The following is a 24,253-nucleotide window of genomic DNA, read 5'->3' as shown; positions in this document are numbered from 1 at the left end:
AGGATGCTCATCTGGGATGGATATGACTTAGAAAAGCAAATCCAAATTGTTGATGGATTTCCACTGATTTCAGTGAGAGCATGATTAGGGTCTCGTGTTTGGTGTTTGCACACATCTCAGCCTTAGAGGACAGGAATGCTTATTGCCTTCTACCTCTCTATTGTGGGGAGATATTACCTGATGCAAAATTCAGATGGCAACTGAACTTTGTGTTTCTGGTCGCAGATCTGCCACAAAGAAGCCACACTTGCTAGGGAAGGCCAGTTCAGCCATTCCTTTGCTAAAGAGAGGATAGAACTTCCCTGTCTTGACAGCCCTCCTTTGTGCTTTCAGGTGGTTTTAGATGGAGCAGTCACCTCTTTGCGGCTTTCCAATTTGACCTCGCACACGGAGTATCTGGTGTCAGTGTTTCCTATTTATGACACAGCTGTTGGGGACGGGCTGAGAGGCATCACCTCCACATGTAGGTCGTGAGTAGAGACAATTATGCTGATGCATGGTTATGATAGGTGAACAAACCTCTTTCTTTGCAACCATCTCTGATTGGAGCCTGGCATTGAATTTTTCCCCCTACCTCAAGTTCAGTCTGTCTACAGCTATCTGCATCCACGGAGATGTTCAGAACTTGACCAGACAAGACCCTGAGCAACCTGCTCTAATTTGGTCCTGCTTTGAGCAGCAGATTGTACCAGAGACCTTCAAGGGTCCTTTTCCACCTACATCATTCCACAAAGGAGACCACTGTGTTGAGCTCCCCCTGACATGGCAGTAACACACCGTGCTAGAAATATCCTCCAACCCCTTGCCACTTTTTTTATCCCTGGGCTCCAAATGAATTAAACCTATTCTCTGTAAAGTGGAAGCTCCACTGTGTTCGATGTGGGGTAGATGCCCACCAGCTTGCAGTAGCTGTTGCAAAACCAGGTCTCCTTTGGGGTTTGAGCTGTTGCAGACCTCATGCACTGAAGATACCTTTCTGCCTTGTTTTTCCCTTCAGTGCCTTTGTCTTCCCCTCGCTCCCTGCGTGTCTCTGAGCTGAGCCACAACAGCATCAGGCTGAGCTGGAAGGCAGCCCAGGGAGCCACGCAGTACCTGGTGCTCTGTTCCGCAGCCCCCGATGGAGCAGAGGACTATACTACAGAGGTAGAGTTCATGAGAATAATGACAATATAATTTTTTCTCTGTCCGGGCTGAGTTTAGTTCCAGTTCTAGCCTTTGTGAATTGGTATCAAGTGTTTTTTTTTTTAAAAAAAAAAAAAAAAAAAAAAAAAAGATGTCAGCATTATTGCCAGCAATATCTTTCATGGAAAATTTTTTTTTTAATGGTTATCTCAAAGCAATTTATAACTGTGAGGGTTTCACATGGGAAATTAAGGTATAGGGAGAGAACTGACTACCTCATGGGGCCCTGGAAACCCAGGCACTGAATTCACATCTCTACAGCCCCAAGTGTAATTACTGTGTCTTTGAGACTGTACATAGATGTCTTTGCTTTGTTTATCTTAAAATGTTAATTGAAAATTTGTTAGGGCAGTTTTTGCTGACTTCTGAAAACAGACCTACAACACTGCATAAGAATAAAACAATGCTCCATGAATGGAAAATCCCTAAAAACATCTAAGATACCTTTGTAATCTGTGCATTTTAATGAGTTCTCCGGAGTACCTGTAGGATGAAGATATGAATTTAAAAAAAAAAAATAAAAAAGAAAAAAGAAGTGAGGGAGTGAGGGTAACGTATTGCCTCTGACTCAGATTTCCCCCCTGAATGCACAGCAATAGGAGCAATTGCAGGATAATTTTCACAATAGAGCAATTAATGCTTATACTCTCCTTTCAGTGCATAATTGTGGTTTTTTTAAGATTCAGAATGTTTGAAGACACCAACATTTAAAATTGTGTTTATGCATATTAGAATATTTCTGCAGTTACCTGACTTAGGCACTGTAGGAGTGCAATGCTCTAAGGCTATGGGATGTATGCAAAACCAGCCTTAAAATGTTCTCAGCCTTTCCTAAAACTGTGCTCCATTCTGTGCAGACTCCTGTAAGTCTCTGGGGCGCATTTCCGCAGCGAGCAGGTGGTAGGAGGAGAGCTGTGGCCGCGCTGTGTTAGCGGCAGGTGGCAGCAACCCGGCTGCTATGGGTTTGCTTGCAGCAGGCAGCTCTTCTGCAAGAGCTTTCCAGGTGTCTGAGCAAAGTGGGATCTTATCTCACCTGCCCTCTGATCCAACCCAGAACAGCAGCAGCAGCAGCATCTCTGTATAAGAGACTTACACCTCTGCAGACCAGGGTAGAAGAAGGTGATGTGTACCCCCAACGGGCTTGGTGTCCCTTAGGAAGAGAGGTGGAGTACCCACCCAAGTGCAGAAGTCCCAAAGTGGAGAAGTTCCCCCAGAGTAACCAAAGGGACCTTGACCTGCATCTCTGTAAGGTTTTGCTCTGTTGACAACATTGGTGGGTACCCCAGAACTGAAGGGTCTCTCTGTTGACAGGTGAAGGTGGCCCAGCCTGAGGTCCTGCTGGATGGGCTCTCGCCCAGCACGGAGTACTCTGTTGCGGTGTATGCGATGTATGGGGAAGATGCGAGTGATCCAGCCAGCATCCAGGAAACCACATGTAAGTGCTGCTGCTGCTTACTGAGCTGTTATTAAACACTTAAGGCAGGAGAGACGTGTTAAATGAGGTGCTTCCCATATTGTGCATGTGGCTTGTAAACATGCTGCTTCTTCCGTGCTGGATCTTAAGTGAATATTGGTCCCCAAGGGCATCTCTAATTACATGGTGAGCTGTGAAAAAGGAGTGATTTCCCCCTGGTAAAGAGAACTCCTGAAAGAGCTGTTCCCTGAGGTCTTTGTTGTTTGGGGAGAAAAAGGGAATGATTTGACTGTTTCTTCACCTAAAGCCCAGGTAGCCTTTCATGACATCCCAGAGACAAGTATGGCAGTGACATAAAGAGAATATTTTCCCACATGGTGAAAGAGTATCTTAGTTCAAGGTGGGGTCATCTAAGAGCAGCAGGAGGCAACCAGTGGCATTGCCATTCTGCAGCCTGTGAAAACTTGGAGTGCTGTTACTAACCGTTGTTGCAGTGGCCTTGAGTCCTCCCAGATACCTGAGCTTCTCCGAGCTCAGCCACGCATCCGTCCGAGTCAGTTGGGAGGCTGCGTCTCCGGCCGTGAAAGCTCACCGCGTCACCTACGTTTCTAGCAGAGGGAGCAACACCGGGGAGGTGAGTCCTCAAGGGGTTGGTGGAAGGAAAAGAAACTTGGGAGGTCAGATACTGCCTCATTATCCTTCAGCTGCGTGGTTCAGGGAGGGCCTATCTGCTGGCAGTGTTTTAACTCTGAAATGGGCACTTTTGATGCAGTTGCCACCCACATGCTACCCTCTCTGCAAATGTCCCCGTGCTCCTCTCCAAATACTCATACAACTCCTCCACTGCAGGTAGAGGTTCCTGGCACTGCAACATCCACTGTCCTGAGACCTTTGTCTTCCCTCACCCAATACTTCATCAGTGTCCGATCTACATATGATGAAGGGGACTCCTTTCCAATTACTGGCAATGTTACCACCTGTAAGTAAGGAAAGGAAATGCTTTTGGTCCCAGTAACAGGTGACAAAACTGGCTTGTGTGTGTCTGAACTGGGATGTTTTGAAAACTGGTCTCAACAGCTCATGGCCAAACGCCAGGTGACTGTTGTTCTTTGTGTGCGGGATATGTCCAACTGTGTTATGTTTAAAATGAGGTGGAAGGAATAAAAGAAAGAAGCAAATGGAGAAAAAGCATGATGTATTGTTAACCACTGTGTCCTTGAGAGCCCTCCTAGCCTTCTCCCCTTTACAATGCTGGCGTGATACGTGTCCTCTCCACAAATAAGATAATCCTCCTTAATTAGGGTTTTAAAAATAATTTACCCCTCCCTGTCCTGATGGCTGTTGTCATATGGGTCTGAAGAAGTGAAAGACAGGCTGGTCTCAGACATCTGCCTGGTTGATGTTTTGCTCCCCGAACATCTGCTTCCCACGTTGGCTCTGACAAGGCACTGTCAGTGCCTGCGCTTCAGCTGGTTTTCCTTCTGCATCCCTCAGTGAAGGTCCCCTCTCCACGTGCACTGAAGGTTACCGAGCTCTCCGGGAACAGCCTCCGCCTGCAGTGGGAAGCTGTCGCTGCCTCTGATGTGGTTGTCTATCAGATCAAATGGAGCACAGTCGGTGGAGAGAAGCCTCAGGAGGTACAGACCCATGCACAACTCTGGGGAGGCTAGGTTGGCTTTGTGCCTGCTTGATGGCTCTGAACTCACCTGCAAGAGTGGCATAGGGACGTGCAAAACTATTCAGGTTAACGCACTCAAGAAATGAAACAGCTGAGCACCCAGCTGAAGCAAGCCTATGGAATAAGACAGGGTCTGTCCTGGGTCTGGCTCTGTTCAATGAAGCTGTCACCTTGGGTGCTGGAAGTGGGAGGGACAGTGGGTCGGCAAGGTCAAAGTCCTACAGGCTCTGGGAAGATTGCAGAAGTGTTCTGGAAAATCTCAAGGATGAAATTCAATAGGGACAAGCAGAAAGTATTAAGCTTAGGCAGGAATAATTAACTACAGGTATACAGGATGTAGAACAAATAGCTAAGAAGCAATTCAGTTGAAAAAGATCTGGGGTGGCAGAGAATCACCAGTCCACAATGTCAAGTTGTTGTGGAAAAGACAAAGATAATACTCAAGTATTTATAGCTAGAGGTATCGCCTCTAAGACAGGCGAAGCACCTTCTGCTTTCCTCAGTGCTGGTAAGCACTGACTACTTTTGGGATACTGCTCTTCAAGAAGGATGAGGTCCAACTGAGGAACACACAGAGGAGAATGACCAGGAGACAGAGCTGGTGCAGGAGGGGCAGGGATGGACCAGGTGACCTCTTTCATCTCGAGCCCCTATTTTCAATGAGTGCAAACAGCAGTTGAAATGGGTTAAATACACAAGTCTCTCATAAGATGCTTCACATTTGGGCTGGAATAGGGCAGTGTATTGGGGCTTCTGTCCCCAAGACATCTAAAAGCTGGAAACTGAGCAAAGGGATTTCATGCTCTGGGCAGGTTGAGTGCCTTGTGTCAGGGCACTGCACTGTGCCACTGAAGTAGCTGCTGAATATAACTTGGCAGCAATACATGGACACCTACTCTGCATTAATCAGGGCTGGAATTTTGCCGTTGTTTAGATGTGTACAACTCAAAATGGTAGACTTTGTCCCAAAAGCCCAGTGCTAACTCATTTGTGCCTACAGGAAATCTGAGACAGACACTTGGATGGCATGAGCTAGTTTGGGGATTCCTGGGAACTCAACTGACTCATTTCTTCCCCTGCTGCAGCTCTCCATCACTGGAAATGTGGCAACTGCTGTCCTGACAGGCTTGCAGAAGAACACCGACTATAAAATATCCATCTGGGCCTATTACAAAGATGGTGCTCGAAGTGACACGGTTTCTGTTCAGCACAGGACCAGTAAGTGATCAGTGTTTGGTATCCACAGCCTAGGGATAATAAACAGGGCACGGGATGCCTCAGAATCCATCACAGACCAGCAGCTCAGATTTGGTCATCTCCAGCTCTGAAAATCCAAACCTGAATGTCTGAAAATGGCTAGAGATATTTAGCTTTCTGTCTTAGCGTTCTGAATTTGTCCTGAGAAAAATAGGCTGGGCAAACACAAGCAGGCTGGTGCATCCTGTAGGCATCTGATACCCTTGCAATGTGTTTCATGTAGAATACATTGCTTTCCCCCCCGCTTCTGTAGAGTGTATTGATGCAAATGAATTTGCTTTCTGTAGAGTGTTCAGCTGAGCGTGTCACTGTGCTGCTTAATGAGTGTTTCCTGTTAGTAAAATATTGTGCGTTAAGGAGGGTGAGGATTTCTTCAGCTACGTCATTACTGAGCTGTGCTTCGTCTGAGGGCCCTTACAAAAATGAGAGAGAATCCTGCAGGCAGACTCCGCGTGGAAGCATTATCTAAATCTCGCTTTGTACAGGCAGGATATGAGGTTAAAAAGTGGCACTCCCAGAGGTCCTCTTAATTAATATTGCCTGTATAATGGCTTTGTTGGCAGTGAATGGAATACAATTCATTCAACAGCAGCACTTTTCTCTTCCTCCATCTCTCAGCTCTCAACCTCCTTTGAAGAATGAACTCATTTAGGCTGATATTGAGCTGATGAAGCTCAGAGTAAATGGCAATCTCAGAATAAGAAGCTCAGGTTTTATTAATAATGAATAATAATTACATTTGTTTATAGAAAGCTGACTCAGGCGAGTACCTAGGAGCTGCATACTGACAAGAAAAAATAATAAATGAAAGCATCCTACAGGTATATAATGATAAAGGGACAATTAGAGCTGTTTAGAGGCTTCAGAAAATGAATGGCTATGTTTTAAGCTATGAATTACAAAATGTCAGAGCGGGTCCCTCAGCCCACTGCAAATGGCATGCGATGGTGCCCTTCTAGGCGTATTTGAACAAGCTGGCCCTTGCTGGTGTTGGCACCCTGGTGGGACATGGAAGGCAATTTGACTTCTGCTTGTCAGCTGCTGTCCTTGTTCAGGAACAAGGATGCCTTAGGGATATCAGACTTTGCTGTGCTGCATGAGGAAAGGAAAGTGCTCAAAGAAATCAAGTGTGCAGCTGGGCAGCCAAATGGGAGTCTTAGTGCCTGGGTGCTGCTGATCAGTTTGCATGGCAATCTCTTATGCTATCTGGAACACCGAAGCCATTGGTTTGATTTTTATGAGCCCTCTTCACCATAATTTTCATCATAAAATAAAAATCTAGGGGCTGAAACAACAATGAAAGCTATACCTAGTTCCCCTCAGGATGGCAGACTTTGGGTTGCAACCTGGTGAATAGCGATGATCAGGCTGTGCTGAACAAAACCATAAGTACACGCTGGAGGAGGTTGAGAAACCACTCATCCTTCCATCATTGCTTTTCTCTTTCCCTCTCTTGGCAGCATCCCCTTATATAGGAGTAGGTCAAGTCATGAAGTTTCTGTTAAAAATGTTTTGGTAGAATTTGCAAGAAACACTGAAGTTTAAAGGCAGTGGCTGAAGCGAAACTCAGCAGGAAGCACTGGTAACACAAGCTTCTCTCCCATCCTCCCCAGAATACTTCCTTCTTTGAAGGTTAAAGGAAAAAATGCCAGGTCAGAGCGATGCTCTTTGCACGCTGGTTTTGTGAAATGGAACCACGTTCCTCCCCTGGGGGTGAGGTGAGAATACCAAGTTCATTTTATTCATGACCACTTTTCCCCTCACCACACCTGAAACACTCATTTCAAGGCCAAGGGACCCTGCAGACACCAGTCCCTCACAGATAACAGGTCATCAGAAACATCATCCTCTTACAAAAAACAAAACCATTCCTCACTCTGATGTGTCATTCAATAGGCTTGGGACAAGGTTCCTCTTCTTCCTGGCAGGTAGAAAATTTGTTTCAAAGTTATGGCTTGAGATTTACTCTCAAAAGGTTCATGAATTCAACCTAAAATGGCTGAATAGCTTTAGCTGGAAAAGGAAGAAAGTTGGAGACATTAATATGGTGCAGGTCCCTCCTTATCTTCTTATCTAGCTCAGCAATTAATGTTTAAGTTGTAATGGTGTAATTAAATATTCAGAGCAAGACAGAGTAAAAGAAGTCCCTTAGCTTAGGCAAGATGAGACAAAAATTAGTAAATATGGACTCAGGAAGATCTTCACAATTTTGGGAATGTTACCCCTCCCAATCCTCCCCATCTGCTCACAAAGTGTCTTTTGGAGGTTTCTGCCTCTACGGCAGAGCATGCAAGTGTGTCTCATCCTCTTCCGTGTGAAGAATAGGAGCAGTTTGGATGGGAACTGCTGCTGAAGCTGGGCTGAGCCACCCTGGCTGACTTTGCACTGAAGTGGATTACAAAGTGCTTATGTGCCCCATTCCTCTAGCTAAGCTGTGCCAGAAGTCTCCAGCCTGGGGCTGGTAAATATCTTCCAGTTCTTTATCCAGCTCCTCATTGAGCTCTTCGTACCAGAGCATACATTGCAAATAAAAGGGATTGAAATGTGGGGAAGAAGCTTCAACCCAAGCAGCAAGGGGAAAAAACATGACCTATATAATCATTGCAGATGAATATTTTGATGGAATGGATTCCAGGGTTTTATTCTTATTTGAAGAAGTACCTGTGATGCTGCTTAGACCCAAGAGCAAGCAGTCTGGGATTCCTCCTGTGGAGGAGCAGAGGTTCAAGAGGTAATCGAAGGCACAGATGGTGTCCTCTGTGTCAGAGATGCTTCTTTCCTCCTGGGCAGCTTTGGGAGGTGACCTTTCCCCTGGCTGTCAGATCCGTGCCATCAAATTCTGCTGGGCCTGGAGGCTTTCCAGAATAAACCCAACTCACAAGACTTTCCCTAACTTTCCTTTTGTTCACTTAAATAGTCTCCACTTACCTCAGCTGATGGAAACAGCCAGTGCAGCCAGCAAAGATGCAGACGTATAGCACAGCACTAATAATAGTGCTGTTGAAGTGACTTTACCTCCCACACTTGTTTTCTTCTCCGCTTTACCTTGCGGTGATGCACAGCAACAGCCTCCAGCCTCATTCAGCTGCTAGCAATCTTGGTTCGGCTTCAGTAAAACTAGAGCTCATTTTATACAGAAAAGGGAAGGAGGATCAATGAAGATGCAAATAATCTTCATTCAACCTGTGCTCTAAGGTCACCCTAGACTCTGCTGGGTGGGCAGAAGAGCCTTACAGGTAAAACTGCAGAAAAGAAACCTCATAGCCTGGGCGTGTGTCCTTGACTGTCTTTAGGGCTCACCCATAATTTTTAGTCTCTTCTGAATAAAATGCTTCCTTTTCTCTGTTCAAGACTTCTGTGTCTTCACACCAGCACGAGCTCAAGACCATGTGTTTATGCAAAGCAAGATGCTGGTTGGAAACAAGCACCAGGAGCAGAAGACCCCACGCTCTCGAGCATGTTGTTTGAACAGCGGATGGATTTAGCCCCCTCTGCCTTTCTCTTACTAACTCTCAGCCCTCACTCAGAGAAATCACTCCAGCATAGCAGCCTCTGTTACCAGGTCCAGTTTGCTATGCAGCAGGACTCCAGGGAAAGAAATGCATTTACATAATTAAAAATTGCTCAGCTTTGGTCTCTGGCAAACCCTTTTGTGGCTGACCGCAGCTCAGCCCATCACCTATTTGGGACGCATCCATACATCGCGGTGCAGGGCCAGAAAAGGGAGGGTAGCTCAGGCACCGTACGTGGATCCCCTTCTAAAGGCTGTGGGGGTTGGTGTGAGAAGCGCTACACAAAACTGTTGTGTGCTGGCTGCTCTGGGGTTTTTTTAGAATAATTTTAAAACAGAAAGAAAAAGCTGGAAAATATTAGAAATTATGATAGATTAACTTTGAAGTGTGATCCAGGCTTATCTGGCAATCAAGATGTTTGTCCAGTGTGTCTCCAGATCTGCGATGAAATTCAATTGCAGTTTGGGTCTTTTAAAGGGCATCCTTCGGAGTTTGTCCGTAATGTATAAAAAGGATCTCTTTTCTTTGTGCTTCCAGGATTATTCCCCCCTTCCAAGATATTTTTCTATGTCCTAGGCTTCAAATTGCTGAATGCTTGAGTTATACTGTGTTGTACTTGGGCAATTCTCATCCCTCCAGAACCCGTTTTCTTTCTTGCCCAAGGTGACCGTTTCTGCTCTGAGCGCTGGTTACAGCACAGCAGAGCACTGAGGCATTCAGAAACGGGCTTGGAAGCAAGTGCTGCTGGCCCTGTTTATAGACATTACTACCTGCCTTCTATACCGTTTGCCTTTAATCCCTGCCGCAGATTCCCGGAGCCCACCCACCAACCTCTTCATTGACTCCGAGACCCCCACCAGCCTCCAGGTCCACTGGACCCCCCCCGACGGCCGCGTACAGCACTACAAAATCACCTACAACCCTGTTTCTGATCCCAGCGCCCAGCAAACAGTAAGTCTCCGGCACCTTTGTAGGTGACAGGCACCGGACCAGGGGGACGTGGGGACATTTCACGCCCAGGGGAACTCTGCTCACCCCAGTAGGGTTTACCATAAGGATAGCTGGTTTGCAGGAGTACAAAACCAAACCTCTTCCCTTGACTTGCTGGTGTGTTGCTTTGTGAAGATGACCTCCAGGCTTCTTTGTGATTAAGATATTTGTGTGCATCAAAGCTGCTAATAACACAGCTTTGTCCCCTCCCTGAACTGGGGTGGGGAATTCTTGGAGCCAGAGGGGCTGAGGATAAACCTACTGCTCCTCTGACTTAGGGAGGTTAACCTTTTAAAACCCAGATTTTCTGCTCTAACCCAGACTGGTTACCGTGTCATAAGGCACTTCTAACCCATTTGCACGGGGAATATTGGGGTCTTTACACAGGGAAATACTTTTCTCTTGGACATGGCCAGTCTGATGGCAATGCATAGCCAGGCTTCCTCTGCTTGCTTTCACCGTTGCCTGAACTAAGCAAGGATGCTGCCCTGAGCCCTGCTGTCCCAGGACTTGCCACTAGAAGCCCTCCATGTAACTCTGGGGTGTGAATAAGAGCTATAATGGGAAGCCTGCCCAAATGTTGGGCTCTTTTTCTACCCCACTGTAGATCATGGCTTCTGGCAAAAGCAGCAGCGTGACCCTGCAGTCGTTGCTGCCTGATCGAGCCTACAAGGTGATCCTTTCTGCCATCCACTACACGGGAGAGAGCGAGAGCACGACCACAACGGGACGGACGGGTAAGTGTATCAGTCAGCACGTGTATGTTCTTCATAATCTTCTATCCATCAGTCTTGAGGCAACCTCTATCAGGGCAGCGATGTCCTCGTTTGCGCTGGGCTGTGGCCAAGGCCAGGGTTTTGCTCAGCAGGGTAGGCTATGAGCCTTGAAAAGGGAAAATTTTGCCTCAACTTCTGCCCTCCTCCCATGCGTTATTTGCAATTCCAGAATGACCAGGAAGGGCTGGTGACCATGTGGGTCTCGAGCCAGGGGTCATGGTCCTGAATAACAGAGCTCACACGTGCTTTGTTTTGTCTTTCAGCTCCTGTGTTGTCTAAATTCCCTTCAATACGAGGATTTGTTCCATCTAAAACAGAGGGTAAATCACCTCCTATAAAGTCTTGCCTTTGGTGTTTTTGTGGGCTTTGTTTGTTTGTTCTTGGTTTGGGTTGTTTGGGGTTTTTTTCAATAACAACTCAGGCAGTGTGGGCTCTGCAGGGCAGGCAGGAGTGGGTATGTAATTCCTTGAAGGATGCCTCTGGGGACTGTCCAAGGACAGCCAGAAACCACATAACTTCTTAAAATCAGGCTCACTTAGTAAAGAAACCGATAGGATTTTTTAAAGAATTTCTGCACAACTTGACCAAAAATGGAGCAAAAGGAATGATGACATGTTTTAAATTAAAGTTCCCTGTAAAGTCCCTTATTAAATTTAATGAGCATATGTTCTCATAGCTGATATAAAGCAAACTATGAAATGGATTAGGGAGAAACGTTGAATTAATGGGGTTATAAAAAGTTGTTAAGAAGCAAATATTAGAATACAGATATTGTGGCAGTAATGTCTTTTCCTGTCTATTTAAAATTATTCTAAACAAAACTTCAGTTTTAAAATGTATTGAGGGAAGCCACAAAGGAAGAATGAAGCAGATTAGATGAGAAAATTGTAGTTTGTACCCAACAAAGAATCAGACTAAGATTTCAAGTGGCTTATTGAGGAAATCTACAGATGTTCAGACCACAGTGGAAAAGTCCTGTGAACTTTCTAGTAGAAAACAATCCTCCCGTAAGGCTGATGAGGCACCTTGTAGAATTTAATATAGCTGTTTGGCTACGATAGCTGAAATGACAATAGGAGAAATATTAAATTCTGTATGTTGTATTAAGTAACTTTATTTAAGAAGTGGAGATGATACATAATAACTCTGGGAGAATTGTTGGATGTGCAATAAAAGACACAAATATTGATATGTAACCGAATTACTGAGAGAAATGGTCTGACGTGGCAGGAGTGAATGTTTATTGTACAGTGAATAACTGCGTTTGGCTGGGACTTCGGGACAAAAACAAAAAACAAAGAGAACAACAAAACAGCAGGACTCCGAGGCTGAAAAGTTTAGGAAAAATCTTCAAAGCAGAAGTGCACACTGCTAGTGTCAGGGATCCTTACCCTGACTCTGATACGCTTTGTCTGAGCTGAGCATTGCCGGATCAAAGGGCTGTGAGCAATCCAAGTACCTTCAGCCTGGGAAGGAGGTGAGGATTACCAGGGATGTCAGCAAGAGGGACACTGGTGTCTGGGCAAGGGTCAGGAAGGGATCCCTGACTGTTTATATGACTTTGGAGGGATTTCTTCCTTTTTTTTTTTTTTTTTCCCCCCTGTTATGCTTCAATTCTGAGCAGTGCTTTGTATTTGGAAAGCTGTTTGGTTTCTGGAAGGAACAGAGCAGTGTATAGCTTGTAGACATACAGATCATCCAGGATGCAGGACATTGCTCCTTAACCAGGGGCTGGTCAAGCTCAGAGAGATGGTTTTGAGGCTCAAGTTTCAGTAACTGATTTCTTAACTGATTTCAATAGTTCCTTTCAGTAGTTTTATGCCCACTTCCACAGGAATTATAGTATGTGTGTATAAAACTATGCATCAGGTTGAATAAAGGAGGTCATGGCAACTTGTAAGTCTCTGTGTTTTAACTCCTGGCTTCAGCAGTCCCATGACCATCAAAGTCCTAGATTTGGGTGCCCTTTCTTTGATGTATGTCTTGATCATGAAGAGTGGCATTGAAACTCCTATAGACTTAGGAATCTCAGGTGCCTTGGGAGGGTGTCACATCCTTTACATTTTTTACAGTTTTTATAAAAGTTACGTATGGACAATTGGAAGCCCTGCTTTTCTGATGAGGAATGAAATGACGTTGATGCAAGAATAGCTACAGCAAGGCTATAACGCAGCCTCAATATAATGATCTGCTCGATTCTATTACACTGATGACCTAGAAAACCATTTATGAAATAGTCCATCTTGTCAAGTGTCCTTGATTTTCAGGGACGTTTCTCATTTTGCGTCAAGCATTCCCTTTGTCCCAGCTCCATCTGGCATCCACGGCCTGGGATTTACATGGCAGCAGATAATTGAAAATCACATTCGTGTGCTGTTTTCTAAACACGCCCTTACCTGAGCCTTTTAAATGGAGAGTGGATAACCATGGTGGCTCATGTTCCAGCCTCATGTCCCAGTCCTTTCTCCTCTGGTTTTGCTTTCTGTCCTGTGGCATCTTAGAGGATTCATCAAGGGAATTTCTGAAAGGCAAACTGCAAAACTTTGCCAGAACTCTTTCTGTTTCCCTAAACAGTTCAAAAGCCAGACTCTCAGGTTGAGATATATATTTTTGCTGTGTGTATTTTGAGTTTCAGGTTCAAAATTTGGAACTGCAGATATCTATCTTTATTTTACAACACCATTAAGGCAGATGCCGCAGTAAAAGCACTGGTTCAAAAAATATATTAGTGTTTTGGTTTAGATGTCTGTTTTTAAGGAGAAATTTGCAGAACATGATACATCCTTGTATTTCATATTATAAGGTGCCAGGTGAGTTAGTCAAAAGAAAGTGATCATGAAGATGTTTGATGATGAAAGACAGTATTTTTATTTTTGTGATAGGCAAGCCAAGGAGCAACCTTTATGTTTGCATAAACATAAATTCTCTCTCTCTCCATACGTATATAAATAATGTTAAAGGCCAGGCTCTGAATTAAGCTGTAGAATATTCCAAGTTTTGCTGTGTTTTTCCATTGCTCTGCCTAGGGGAGCTGTGTTCCTTTTGCTTCCATAATTCTTTATTGTCCTTTTTTTCCCTAATAGTTTTTCCCTTTTATTTTCTTCTCACAGCCTGCCCCACCATCAGCTCTACCAAAGGCTCCGTACGAGGTACAGTAGAACATCAAGCCCCAGTGGTGCTGGGCTGTGAATGTGAAAACACTACCTGGTCTTCTCTTGAGAAATATGCAACAACTGAGCAGGAGGGAAATGGTTTCCCTGTCCTGAGGGAAAGGGGAGAAGTCAGAGAACTGAAATAGGAAAATATTCTTTATGGAGTAGAAGAATATTCTGCACTGACTGAATTGGTATGCCCCTGCTGCTCCATCAGCTCGTGCTCTTGGCTGTTAGTGGTTAATGCCGGGATTTTCACTGGCCTTCAAGAAGCTAGGCTTCCAAAGGCTGTTGAATTTCAAGAGGATTTCAATTCCTAACTCATATAGGCTCCTTAAGAAAAACTCTCAGCCTGTCACCGAGATCACCTTTGCATCCTCTAGAAGAGGTCTGGAAACCCAAAGAGCTCTCTGCAGTCAGGCTGTACGGACTTTGCTAAGGAAGCAAGTTCCCATCTCTCCTGCCTATGCCACAACCTCACTTCATGCTGTTGGGGCTGCTCTATGTATTTGCTACTTAGAAAGCAATTAGTCTTGCTTATAAAGTGCTATCACCTCCTTCCCAGAGAGCTTTGTGATACGGGTGAGACTGAGAAACTGGATTCAGTTCTCAGCTCTGCTATTACTCCGTGGCTGAGTCATTTATCTCTGCTCAGCTCCCACCCCCGACCCTCGCAGCTCATGGGGACGCACATCCCTGCCCGGGAGGCTCTCGGCGTTGTCACCCTGTCTATGGATGCAGAAGCCAAAGCAACCAACATAAAGCCACATAAAATGTTGGCCTTTCCTTCTCCTTCCTGACAAAGGTGGCAGGAGTAGCCCATTTCCTTAGCAGGAATGGCAGATCCATGATATGGTAATAATATGAGCATATTCCAATATGTTTATAGTTGTGACTCAAGCTTTATTTTCAATATTTACACTACAATATTTCCTGCACATTTTAAAGGAATTTCCAGTGCCAGAAGCCCTGTATCAGAGATATATGGCTCTCAAGTAAGTAATTTTTTTTTTGCAAGCTCCCTAGTTCTTTTGGAAGGAAAACAAAACAAAACAAAACAAGCACCCTGGACCAACCCCCAGGCAAAATACAACCCCCAGGCAAAATAACAACTCAAGCCAAGAAACCGCAGAAGGTAGTAAATGGTGAAAGGGTGAGGGAATCCAGACTGAAAGGACCATGTTGTAATGAAGTTGTAGCCTTTCCATTTGCTAAAGAATGAGCTGTCTCCTTCATCCCAGCCTGCTGCAGACTCAGATAAACTAAAAAAAGAATCCCAACTGCAAGATCTTGTCTTACAGAACAGAAAACTGAAATGAGAAAATGACTTGGAGCTTTAATGATGAGCTGGGAGAGGGAGACGAAGCTGCACGAGCCAGGGAGGTGGGGAGAGATGTCAGGGGAGGATCTCTGTAGACCGCATAAGGCAGGTCACCCTTGGGTGTCTGATGAAAATAGAAAAATGGAATTGGTCATATTTTAAAGTTCTTTCCTAATTTTTCTGGCTCTTGCATATAAGGCACTTCAGAGCAGAGATAATTCTCCATGCTACCAATTACTGGACTGATTCCATGTCTTTTGAAGATAGTATTTTTGCATCTAGCTGAAGAGGAGAAATTGTTGAAGTAACATTTTTATCATTTGTTTTTCATTCTGGAGATTTGAAAACACAATTGTGAAAGTCTTCATCTTTAGTCTACCCTTCTCCAAGAGGAGATTACAGCAAACGTGTGCAGAGGGTAGAGACACAAACTATTTTCTTTGGCTGCCACTTGTGGAGCACACTCCAGGTTTCTAGTGAGTTTGCACAGCCTTGATGTTTGTGTTGCTATGGCGTTTTCTCCTATTGCCTGTCCGTGCTAGCTAGAGGCTAATTCTACCCGTTCTGCAATCACACTTTTTTTTTTTTTTCTTCCCTCTTTTCTAACGATTTACTTTTCTGTTTTCCTTTGTTCCAGGATTTGATATGATGGAAGCTTTTGGCTTAGTAGAGAAGGAATACGCCTCCATTAAAGGTGTAGCTATGGAACCATTTGTATTCAGCGGGTCCCGTACCTTCACCCTGTTCAGAGACACTCAGCTCACCCAGAGGACCAGGTGGGAGCAGGGCTGTGACCAGCGTCACGCTCATTGTCGGTCTCACGTGCACACATTAGCTATGCTCGCAGCAAAGATCACTGATTTGCGGATGAATGATGCAGCCCCACTGGCAACTTCAAAATGAGACGATAAAGATGATGAGCTAAATCAAACCACAGGTAGACTGAAAAGAATGCCAGAGTATTTTTCCATATTATATTAAAATATTAACCTGTGACTATCTTCAAGATGAGTATGGAATATGTCACACAGAAGTGAAGGGGGCACAATAGAGGTATTCATTATATTTTTTGTGAAGCCAAACATTTTCACAGTGAGGTTTTTCCTTTTTACAAAATCACTTTTTCCAGCAGTGTTAGTTACTGTGATGGACATAAGGATCATGTCATGTATGGATACCGCACAATTCTTTAGGCATTCTGTCCACAGCCACGTACACTTCAGTGATGGCAGTTTGAGGTCACATTTTCATCTTCAATCCCTTCTCCCAGCATCTCTGGTTTGGAGAGAGATCTTTGCTTTAGAAAATATTTGTCTCATAGCTGATCTCTGCAGCTTGGTCTTTATTGATGAGAGGGAATAACCACTGACTCTGGGTTGTGACTTGACCCTGTTTCATTGTGTATGAGGCTTCTCCGCAGGGTCCCAAGTGGGCCAGGCAGCTCCCATGACCTCATTCATTTTTTACGATTATAAATCAGGAATGATCTGACTCCTGACATTCAGTGCTACTTTGTTTAAAGCCTAATTACTGAGGCACTGGCTCAGTTTAATCTTAGTTAAAGAAGCAAAGCTTCTTAGAGTAAACAGAGTGGGGGAAATTCGCAGAACTCTTTGGTCTAAATACTCGGAAAACTATGGGCAAATCCTGTCGTTCAGCTGGTACATATGCCTTTCCAAGGACATTTCTCCTTCAGAAAGAGAGAGAGAAATAAGAACCTGGCATTATTTATGAATCAGTCCTGAAAAGATGCTTGATGAGTTGTGTGTATGCCCATGCAAATGTGCCCTGTTTCAGATTACAGATGTATTTCAGGCATAACCAATTTGACCTTCCTCATTGCCTTGTACCCCCTCGCTGCTGCTCCTGCCCGGTGTGCTCTGACGGGTTTGGCAGCGGCTGCACAGGGAGCTGGGTCGTGCCAGCAGCTGCTGATGGGCATTGCTGCATGGTCTTGACTTCCAACACTGAGCCCAAATTTTGCATCTGGGATGTGGGGAGCTGGAGGGGGCTTTCTGCGGGCTCTGTGCTTATCCCTGAAGGGCACTTACACTGATTTCTGCCAAGGCTTAAAGATTTACCCCATGCTGCACGATGACCATTCCTACTTCTTGAAGAGACTTGGGGGAGTGTTTTGGAGCCTGGCGGGGATGTTTTGTAAGCTACTGCTGGGGTCTATTTCGAAAAGCATCGCTGCATGTTGGCAGTCCCCGAGGCAGCTCTGGCAGTGATGGACTGACACCGACTGCTCCACCTGGGTCTCCCCCACGGCAGGAGGGGAAGGCCCTTGAGGCCTCATCACTCAGCACAGGCTTCAACAGCCTGAGAGCGATGCACAAAATAGGGGTCAGGCTCTTTCCTGGCGTATCACGTGCACCTCCCTTGGGTGAAGCTTTTCCACACCACCCTGCCCAAGAAACACGGTGGATGAGCCCTGTCTGCAGGATGTTGCCTGCTAGCTCTCACTGCTTTAAGCCACTGATGCTTGCTCAGCTTGTCTCCTTCCAGCGATGTCCACCTCTTTGCAATCCCACCCGAGCACACCATCAGCATCCTCCTGCGCCTCCTGCCCGAGACCCCCAAGGAGCCCTTCGCCGTGTGGCAAGTAACGGACGAGGACTTCCAGCCCCTCCTCGGCATTAACCTTGACCGTAAGCTTTTTTGTTGAATACATTAAATTCAGGTATTTCCATACATTTCTGCAAGCAGCAGAACTCATTTTGGCATTTGCTTGGAAAGTTTTAATGTTTTAATGTTCTTGTTATACTGCGGCAGTTTTTTGGAAGCTTTCTTGTTGCTGCCAACCTTGCATTTTAAATGCTTCCTAGTGCAATTAAAAGACAGTTTTTCATTTTTATTCTCCTTGTAACACATTCTTTATTTTTACATATTCTTTTTCTTTTCTGCTGTTTAGAAGTATTTAATTATAACCTATGAAGTCTTTCACCATGTTTAAGCCTATTTATTTACTATTCAATATGTGGGTGAAATCAATTTCTCTTTTAATTCTAAGCTGTTATTTGTCCTATTTTCCCTGTAGCCAGTAAGAAATCCTTGACCTATTTCAATCATGACTACAAGGCTGATTTACAGGAAGTCTCCTTTGACCAGCAGGAAGTGAAGAAGATATTCTATGGGAGCTTTCATAAGGTCCTTATCAAGAGAGGGAGAAATGTGGCTCACGATCTCACTCCAGTCTGAGAATATTATGACATCAATATGTATTGTTAGAAGTGAGGAGTGATTATACAAATGCTTTACATCCAGATTGCTAGGGACTGGCAAACCTCTTGTAGATATGCTGAATTTTATGACTGTAAAGAATTAAGGTTCATCTTGTGTTAAAAATATGATTTCCACATATTGATTTCTTTCCTCCCCTCCCCACCAGAAACTCCAAAGCTGAGGGGTTTTTGGGTCTTAATAATCAGGAAGAATAGAAAAATCAAACTTTTTTTTTTTAAATTTGGGATTTTGGTGACCATTTAGTGCTGGAAGGAAGGGAAAAATAAAATAAAATAAATCTAGCCTTGTGAGAAGACCACTTTTTCACTCATAACAGCGTTTTTGTGGCCATCTGTGTCCTCAGAGCAAAGGTATTCCACCCAAATGAGCAACGAGCACTTTCTATCAGTACCTATAGGCAGTTTCATTATTCAGCTAGTTCTGAAAATTGAATTATTTAATACTACAACTCCAGAAAGGCTTCTCCCAAGGAGAGGTGAGGTAAACATCAGGGAAAAGTGCAGTGTTGCACTGCAGACACTGAAACTTATTCCTGAGCCCCCTCGTTTGCTCATTAAAAACACACCGGTAGTAACAGCAGCAGTCTGGGAATTGGGCAGAAGGCATTACTGTCTTTAAAAGACTTGCCCGTCTCCTCACGCAGCTCCAACCCACCTCTCTCCACCTGCCACCCAGGTGCATGTGGCTGTGAGCCACTTCAAGATCAAACTCTATCTGGACTGTAAGAAAATAGCAGAGAAACCTATCAACACCATCGGCAGCATCTCCACCGCTGGCTTCATCATGCTGGGAAAAGTGACCAGGACCAGAGGACCCAGGAGCGGGTCTGCATCGGTGAGTCCCCAGTGGTGCGTGCTGTTGGAGAGTGAGGAGGCTTAAATTTGGAGCTGGCTGGGGTGGGCAGATGGAGAGGAGTGCCATCTCACATCATGCTTGCTCTGAATGCCTCCAAACGCTGCTGTGACGCACGACCGTGTCCTGATCCCGCTGATCTCTGCGATTTTAATGAGCTTTCCTAGTGCGGTGTTTCTCCCCCTCGCCCCCTACCTCTGTCTGAGGTCTGTGATCAGAGGCAGCAGCGTGAGCGTGTCCCCGAGGTGCCTTCAGCTGGCTGCATCGCCTGGGGACCGGGGAAGCATAGATCCTGCACTAAGATGCTGAAGCAGACAGGAGGGTTTGGGAATTCCTTCTGCAAGGGAAAGTTGTGCACATCGGCCCCTGAGTGATATCGGGTGGCTGAAGGCAACAGGGCTGGATGCGCCTCAGCCTCCAGCGTCTTTGGGCTTGCCTATCTGCATGCAAATGATAGGAAAATAATCTTCAGGATAGAGGCTCTTTGTCAGCTGCTACTTGAAAAAGAAACCCCACAGCCCTGAGGGTATGTCCTTATGCATCGCACAGCAGTGCAGAGAGCCTGCCTCCCGCAAGAGGAAAGAGCAAGGGAAGGTGTGGACTCCGTGTCTTGCCCTGTGACAGCCCAGTGCACTGTCCTAAGGGCAAAAACACCCGTGTGTGCCATCGCCTGGCAGTCCGTTGCAATACTTACTCCACAAAACAGGAGTGATAAATATGTGCAGAATAAGGGGCAAGTTCATCCCTCACAACAAGCCAGTGGGACTGTAGAAAATCATTCATGACTTATGTGAAGCTTTTACTCCTTGGGTCTGCTTTTAGATCTAGGAGTCCAGGGGAGAACAGTGCATCAGTTGATTTACAACTTCCCTTGCCTCAAAGCAGCACAGTAAAAACAGTTTGTCCCATATGCCTCCCCAACTGTAAAGTGAGAAGCAGAGGTCTGGGATATACCAGGAAAAGAGCAGACATTGGAATTGCCCGTAAGATACGGGGTGTCATGGTTTAACCCAGCAGGCAGCTAACCGAACCACACAGCCGTTTGCTCCCTCTCCTCCCTCCATCCCCCCAGTGGGATAGGGGAGAGAATCAAAAAGAAAAAGGTAAAGACAGTTTAGTAGGGTAGAAAAGGAAGATTATAATAATAACAATAATAATAATAGAATATACAAAATAAGTGATATACAGCACAATTTCTCACCACCTGAAACAGATGCTCAGCTAGTTCCTGAGCCGCGCACCTCCCAGCCCACCTCCAGTTATATACTGAGCATGACGTCATATGGTATGGAATATCCCTTTGGTCAGTTTGCATGAGCTGTCCTGGCCGTGTCCCCTCCCAGCTTCCTGTGCACCCCCTGCCTTCTCCTTGGCAGGGCAGTATGAGAAGCTGAAAATTCCCTGACTGCTTGGCAACAACTAAAACATCAGTGTGTTACCAACATTATTCTCATCCTAAATCCAAACCACAGCACTATACCAGCTGCTAGTAAGAAAATTTAACTCTATCCCAGGTGAAAACAGGACATGGGGTCAGCTGTGTAAGAAGCCAGGGGACAGTGGTATTCAAGCAGTATTTACTTATGTCCTAAATAAATTCAGTAGCAATTTGATCACAAGCCTGTGGCCAACAAGGCAGGAATCGGTGCTTTCCTTGTTCCTCCCCCACTCCCCCTGCTAGCAGCTTAGCTAGACATATCAGCTGAGTAATGAACAGCTTTGTGCTGTCCCTACTCCCATTGCTTTTCAAGTGCAGCAAAGCTTCATGTCTTCCATGGCTCTGCTGCCCTTGAGAAGACAGAGTGTCTCATTACTGGTTATCATGGAACCTTATTTAATTTAAGATATCCTTAAATGCCACTCGATCTACGTGGCTCATCTATATCTGTATGCTGCACGTCACACTCCCTGGGCTGTAGAGCTTGCTCGTTGTTAAATGCATGGAGTGGAAGAAAAAAAAGATGAGAAATGATGTCAAGGAAAGACAAAAAAATCTGTGCCTCTTTATTTTAGTTCGGCTTGGTGCAGTGTGTGCTCCTTTGTTAATCAGAATGGGAAGACGTGTCAGTTGTGAAGGATGTGGTGGAACAGACAGGTTGGGTGTTCTTGGGAGGGGATCACATCTGTCCTGGGAAATGATGCTGCCACGTTTACTCTTATCTCCATGCACCTAAGGGGAGCAAAGCAAAGTTTGCTTTCACATTTTGGTGATGCTGAAGCCCAATTATTTGAGAACGTACCTGTTGTTGCAGGATTGTGAGTTACTTGGCCGCTTGGCTTTTGCTGGTGTGAAGCTGTTTGTTGACTCACTTAGCAAAACACCAAGACCTGAGGGCTTGTAAAACACTCAATGGCCAGGGGTACTTTTCATGTGATGACTTTTTTGGGCACCATTATAGTTGGGACCACATGGAGGAATCCTGTCAAATGATTACTGAAGATTATTTTTAGCACTTAAACATCATGAGATTTTGTTGATGGACTGCGTGTGCCAATGCTACTTTCTTGTCAAACTCTCTTTTTTCCACAGTTCCAGCTGCAGTCTTTGCAGATCATGTGCAGCAGCGTAGGGGCAGAGGAAGACAGATGCTGTGATCTCCCTGCACTGGTAAGACAAGAGGGACCACTCTGCTAATTGACATCAAGCTGGGGGTGATGGAACAAGTCCATGACACTGAAATGACACCGCAAATGATTTTGATTGATAGACTCAAGAGGGAAAACATTTTTTTTTCCATCTTCTCTTGAGAATAACATCTGTGTGTTTTTTGGTGAAGTGAACAAAATTATGTTTGCTTCAAAAGCAAAGAAAATTCCAAATCCCGTTGCAGTGTATATCCCTTCTGTCGCGAACTCATCTGTGACAGCAGCCCTGGTAGTCGTACGGCTTTGCTGCCACCTCAGCTCTGGGTCACAACATCCCCCTGCTCTTCCTCTCAAGTTTTCTTCTTAACACAGAAAGTTGCATAGTGGGGTGTATAAATACTTAGCAAGGAGAAAATTATCTTCCAGTATGTGTTATGCAATATTGTTTTTTGTCTAAACTGGTTATTTGACAGAAAAATAAAGCACTCCATTGTTCACAAAAAATCTCTCAGTGGAGTAGAGAAAATCTGTGCTTTTCTCAAACTGAATTTTGAAACACTGAAAATGTTACATGTGATCCATCCAACTCTTTCTACACAGCTGCTCATGCCAGTTTGGCTTGCTTTCGTTTCAGAGGGATGAGGAGACCTGCCCTACCTTAGCTCCTGCCTGCTCTTGTACTTCTGGCCGCCCGGGCTTGCCAGGACCTCCAGGGCCCCCTGTGAGTTCAGCCTTCCACGTGTTCTTTGAAAGCAGTGTATTGCATGCTCTGGTGTTGCTTCGTGTTGGTTGGGCAGGCCAGGCATGAGGATAACGCTCCTGGGCCTCCATGAGGTTTTAGAATAGTTGAATCATTTAGGTTGGAAAAGATCCTTAAGATCATCCAGTCCAACCGTTAACCTAGCACTGCCAAGACCACCACTAAACCATGTCCCTAAGCACCACATCTACACATCTTTTAAACACCTCCAGGGATGGTGACTGAACCACTTCCCTGGGCAGCCTGTTCCAGTGCTTGACAACCCTTTTGGTGAAGAAATTTTTCCTAATATCCAATCTAAACCTCCTCTGGCGCAACTCGAGGCTGTTTCCTCTCATCCTGTCTCAGGGAGCTTTGATGTCCTCCTTGTGTCAGAGCAAGGCTGAGAGGTGTTCTTGAGGTTCAGATGGTGATGAAACGGGGAGATGGGGAGTTGGCAATGCAGCAGCTGCAGCTGGGAACAGGCTGAGCAGTTCCTGGTGCCACCTTAATCCTCTTAGGAGAGGAGGATGGGTCATCCTCGGTGCCTGCAGAGATTTTACAGATCAGAAGCTCTGAAACTCTTTGTAAATGGAAAAAAAAAAAAAAAAACAAACAAAACAAACCACCACAAAAACCCAACACCACAAAACCTTCCTATCTGGTTTCTGTGTTAAGTGGGAGCTTTATAAGTGTCTGTGTGGGTGGGAGAAAGGGGAGACTGCAGTTCTGTCTGTCCCCAAAGCGCGCTCTCTTTACGGTGAATGTGACCTGCAAGAAAACCCTGAAGGAAATGGGGGGGAAGCAATAACAGTCATTAAGTATGTAACATGCTCAGGGATAAAGGGCAAATGCAGTATTTTGCACTATCCATTATGGACACAGGAGAGTCACCATGGGCTTAAATTGCAAGAGGAAATATTCCAGTTAAACGCTAGGAAGCAGCTATCAAAAAGTTTACATTTTGGAAGTTTGAGGAAAAGCATTTTATTTGCACAAGGCAGCTGGAGCCTGACAACCTGTCCAGAGCACCCCATTTCAACCACTCCAGGGGCTTTTCTCCTGGAAAATAACCATTAACAAACCGTTGGCCTCCTTGCTCAAGTGGAAAGGCTTCAGATCACCCCTTGCATTGCTGTGATTTAACTGTGAATTCAGTTCCACACTTTGCAAGGAACAGTGCCTCGTTGCAGAGTAATTACACGCTCATTCCGGTGGAAGTTTAATTACACTGCGCGCTCCACTATCACAGTTTGCTTCAATATCCTAAGTGCATAATTAGCAGCTTACATTGCCCTGTGGTTTAAACATCTCCGCAGTACAACGCTTTAAAGAGCAAGACTCTTTTAAACATTAGAGAAAATACAGTTCTGACACATAACCTTATCCTCATACCACTAAACCCTTGGTAATTTTCTGCAGTTACAAGAGAACATGTTGCTATTTTTAAAACTCCAGTTAGCAAGACTATGTCCCACCTTGTATTTATCGCTGTCCTTAATGAGTGTTTTTGACCAGGTCCACGTGACATCTGAAATGAGCTTCTGG

General features: G+C 45.1%; 1 protein-coding gene across 5 annotated transcripts in view; it reads left to right on the top strand.

Moving 5' to 3' along the window:
- COL20A1 (collagen type XX alpha 1 chain) overlaps positions 1-24,253 on the top strand; it is a 50,641-nt gene that overhangs the window by 15,882 nt on the left and 10,506 nt on the right. For 4 of the 5 annotated variants that reach the window (XM_054845999.1, XM_054845996.1, XM_054845997.1 and 1 more), the window contains 17 exons: positions 334-463; positions 998-1,143; positions 2,494-2,617; positions 3,091-3,230; positions 3,446-3,575; positions 4,091-4,233; positions 5,360-5,492; positions 9,852-9,994; positions 10,641-10,770; positions 11,073-11,129; positions 13,920-13,958; positions 15,920-16,058; positions 17,791-17,933; positions 18,323-18,432; positions 19,204-19,362; positions 21,911-21,988; positions 22,601-22,687. In XM_054845999.1, coding sequence (XP_054701974.1) covers positions 334-463; positions 998-1,143; positions 2,494-2,617; positions 3,091-3,230; positions 3,446-3,575; positions 4,091-4,233; positions 5,360-5,492; positions 9,852-9,994; positions 10,641-10,770; positions 11,073-11,129; positions 13,920-13,958; positions 15,920-16,058; positions 17,791-17,933; positions 18,323-18,432; positions 19,204-19,362; positions 21,911-21,988; positions 22,601-22,687 — 2,031 coding nt within the window. The remainder of the gene's footprint in view (positions 1-333; positions 464-997; positions 1,144-2,493; positions 2,618-3,090; positions 3,231-3,445; positions 3,576-4,090; positions 4,234-5,359; positions 5,493-9,851; positions 9,995-10,640; positions 10,771-11,072; positions 11,130-13,919; positions 13,959-15,919; positions 16,059-17,790; positions 17,934-18,322; positions 18,433-19,203; positions 19,363-21,910; positions 21,989-22,600; positions 22,688-24,253) is intronic. The other variant, XM_054846000.1, reaches the window with a different exon arrangement.

This window comes from Grus americana, chromosome 17 (assembly GCF_028858705.1).
Source record: "Grus americana isolate bGruAme1 chromosome 17, bGruAme1.mat, whole genome shotgun sequence".
NCBI classification, from domain to species: domain Eukaryota; kingdom Metazoa; phylum Chordata; class Aves; order Gruiformes; family Gruidae; genus Grus; species Grus americana.
Note: the sequence above shows the minus strand (reverse complement) of the source record. Positions and strands in the feature narration are given on the sequence as shown.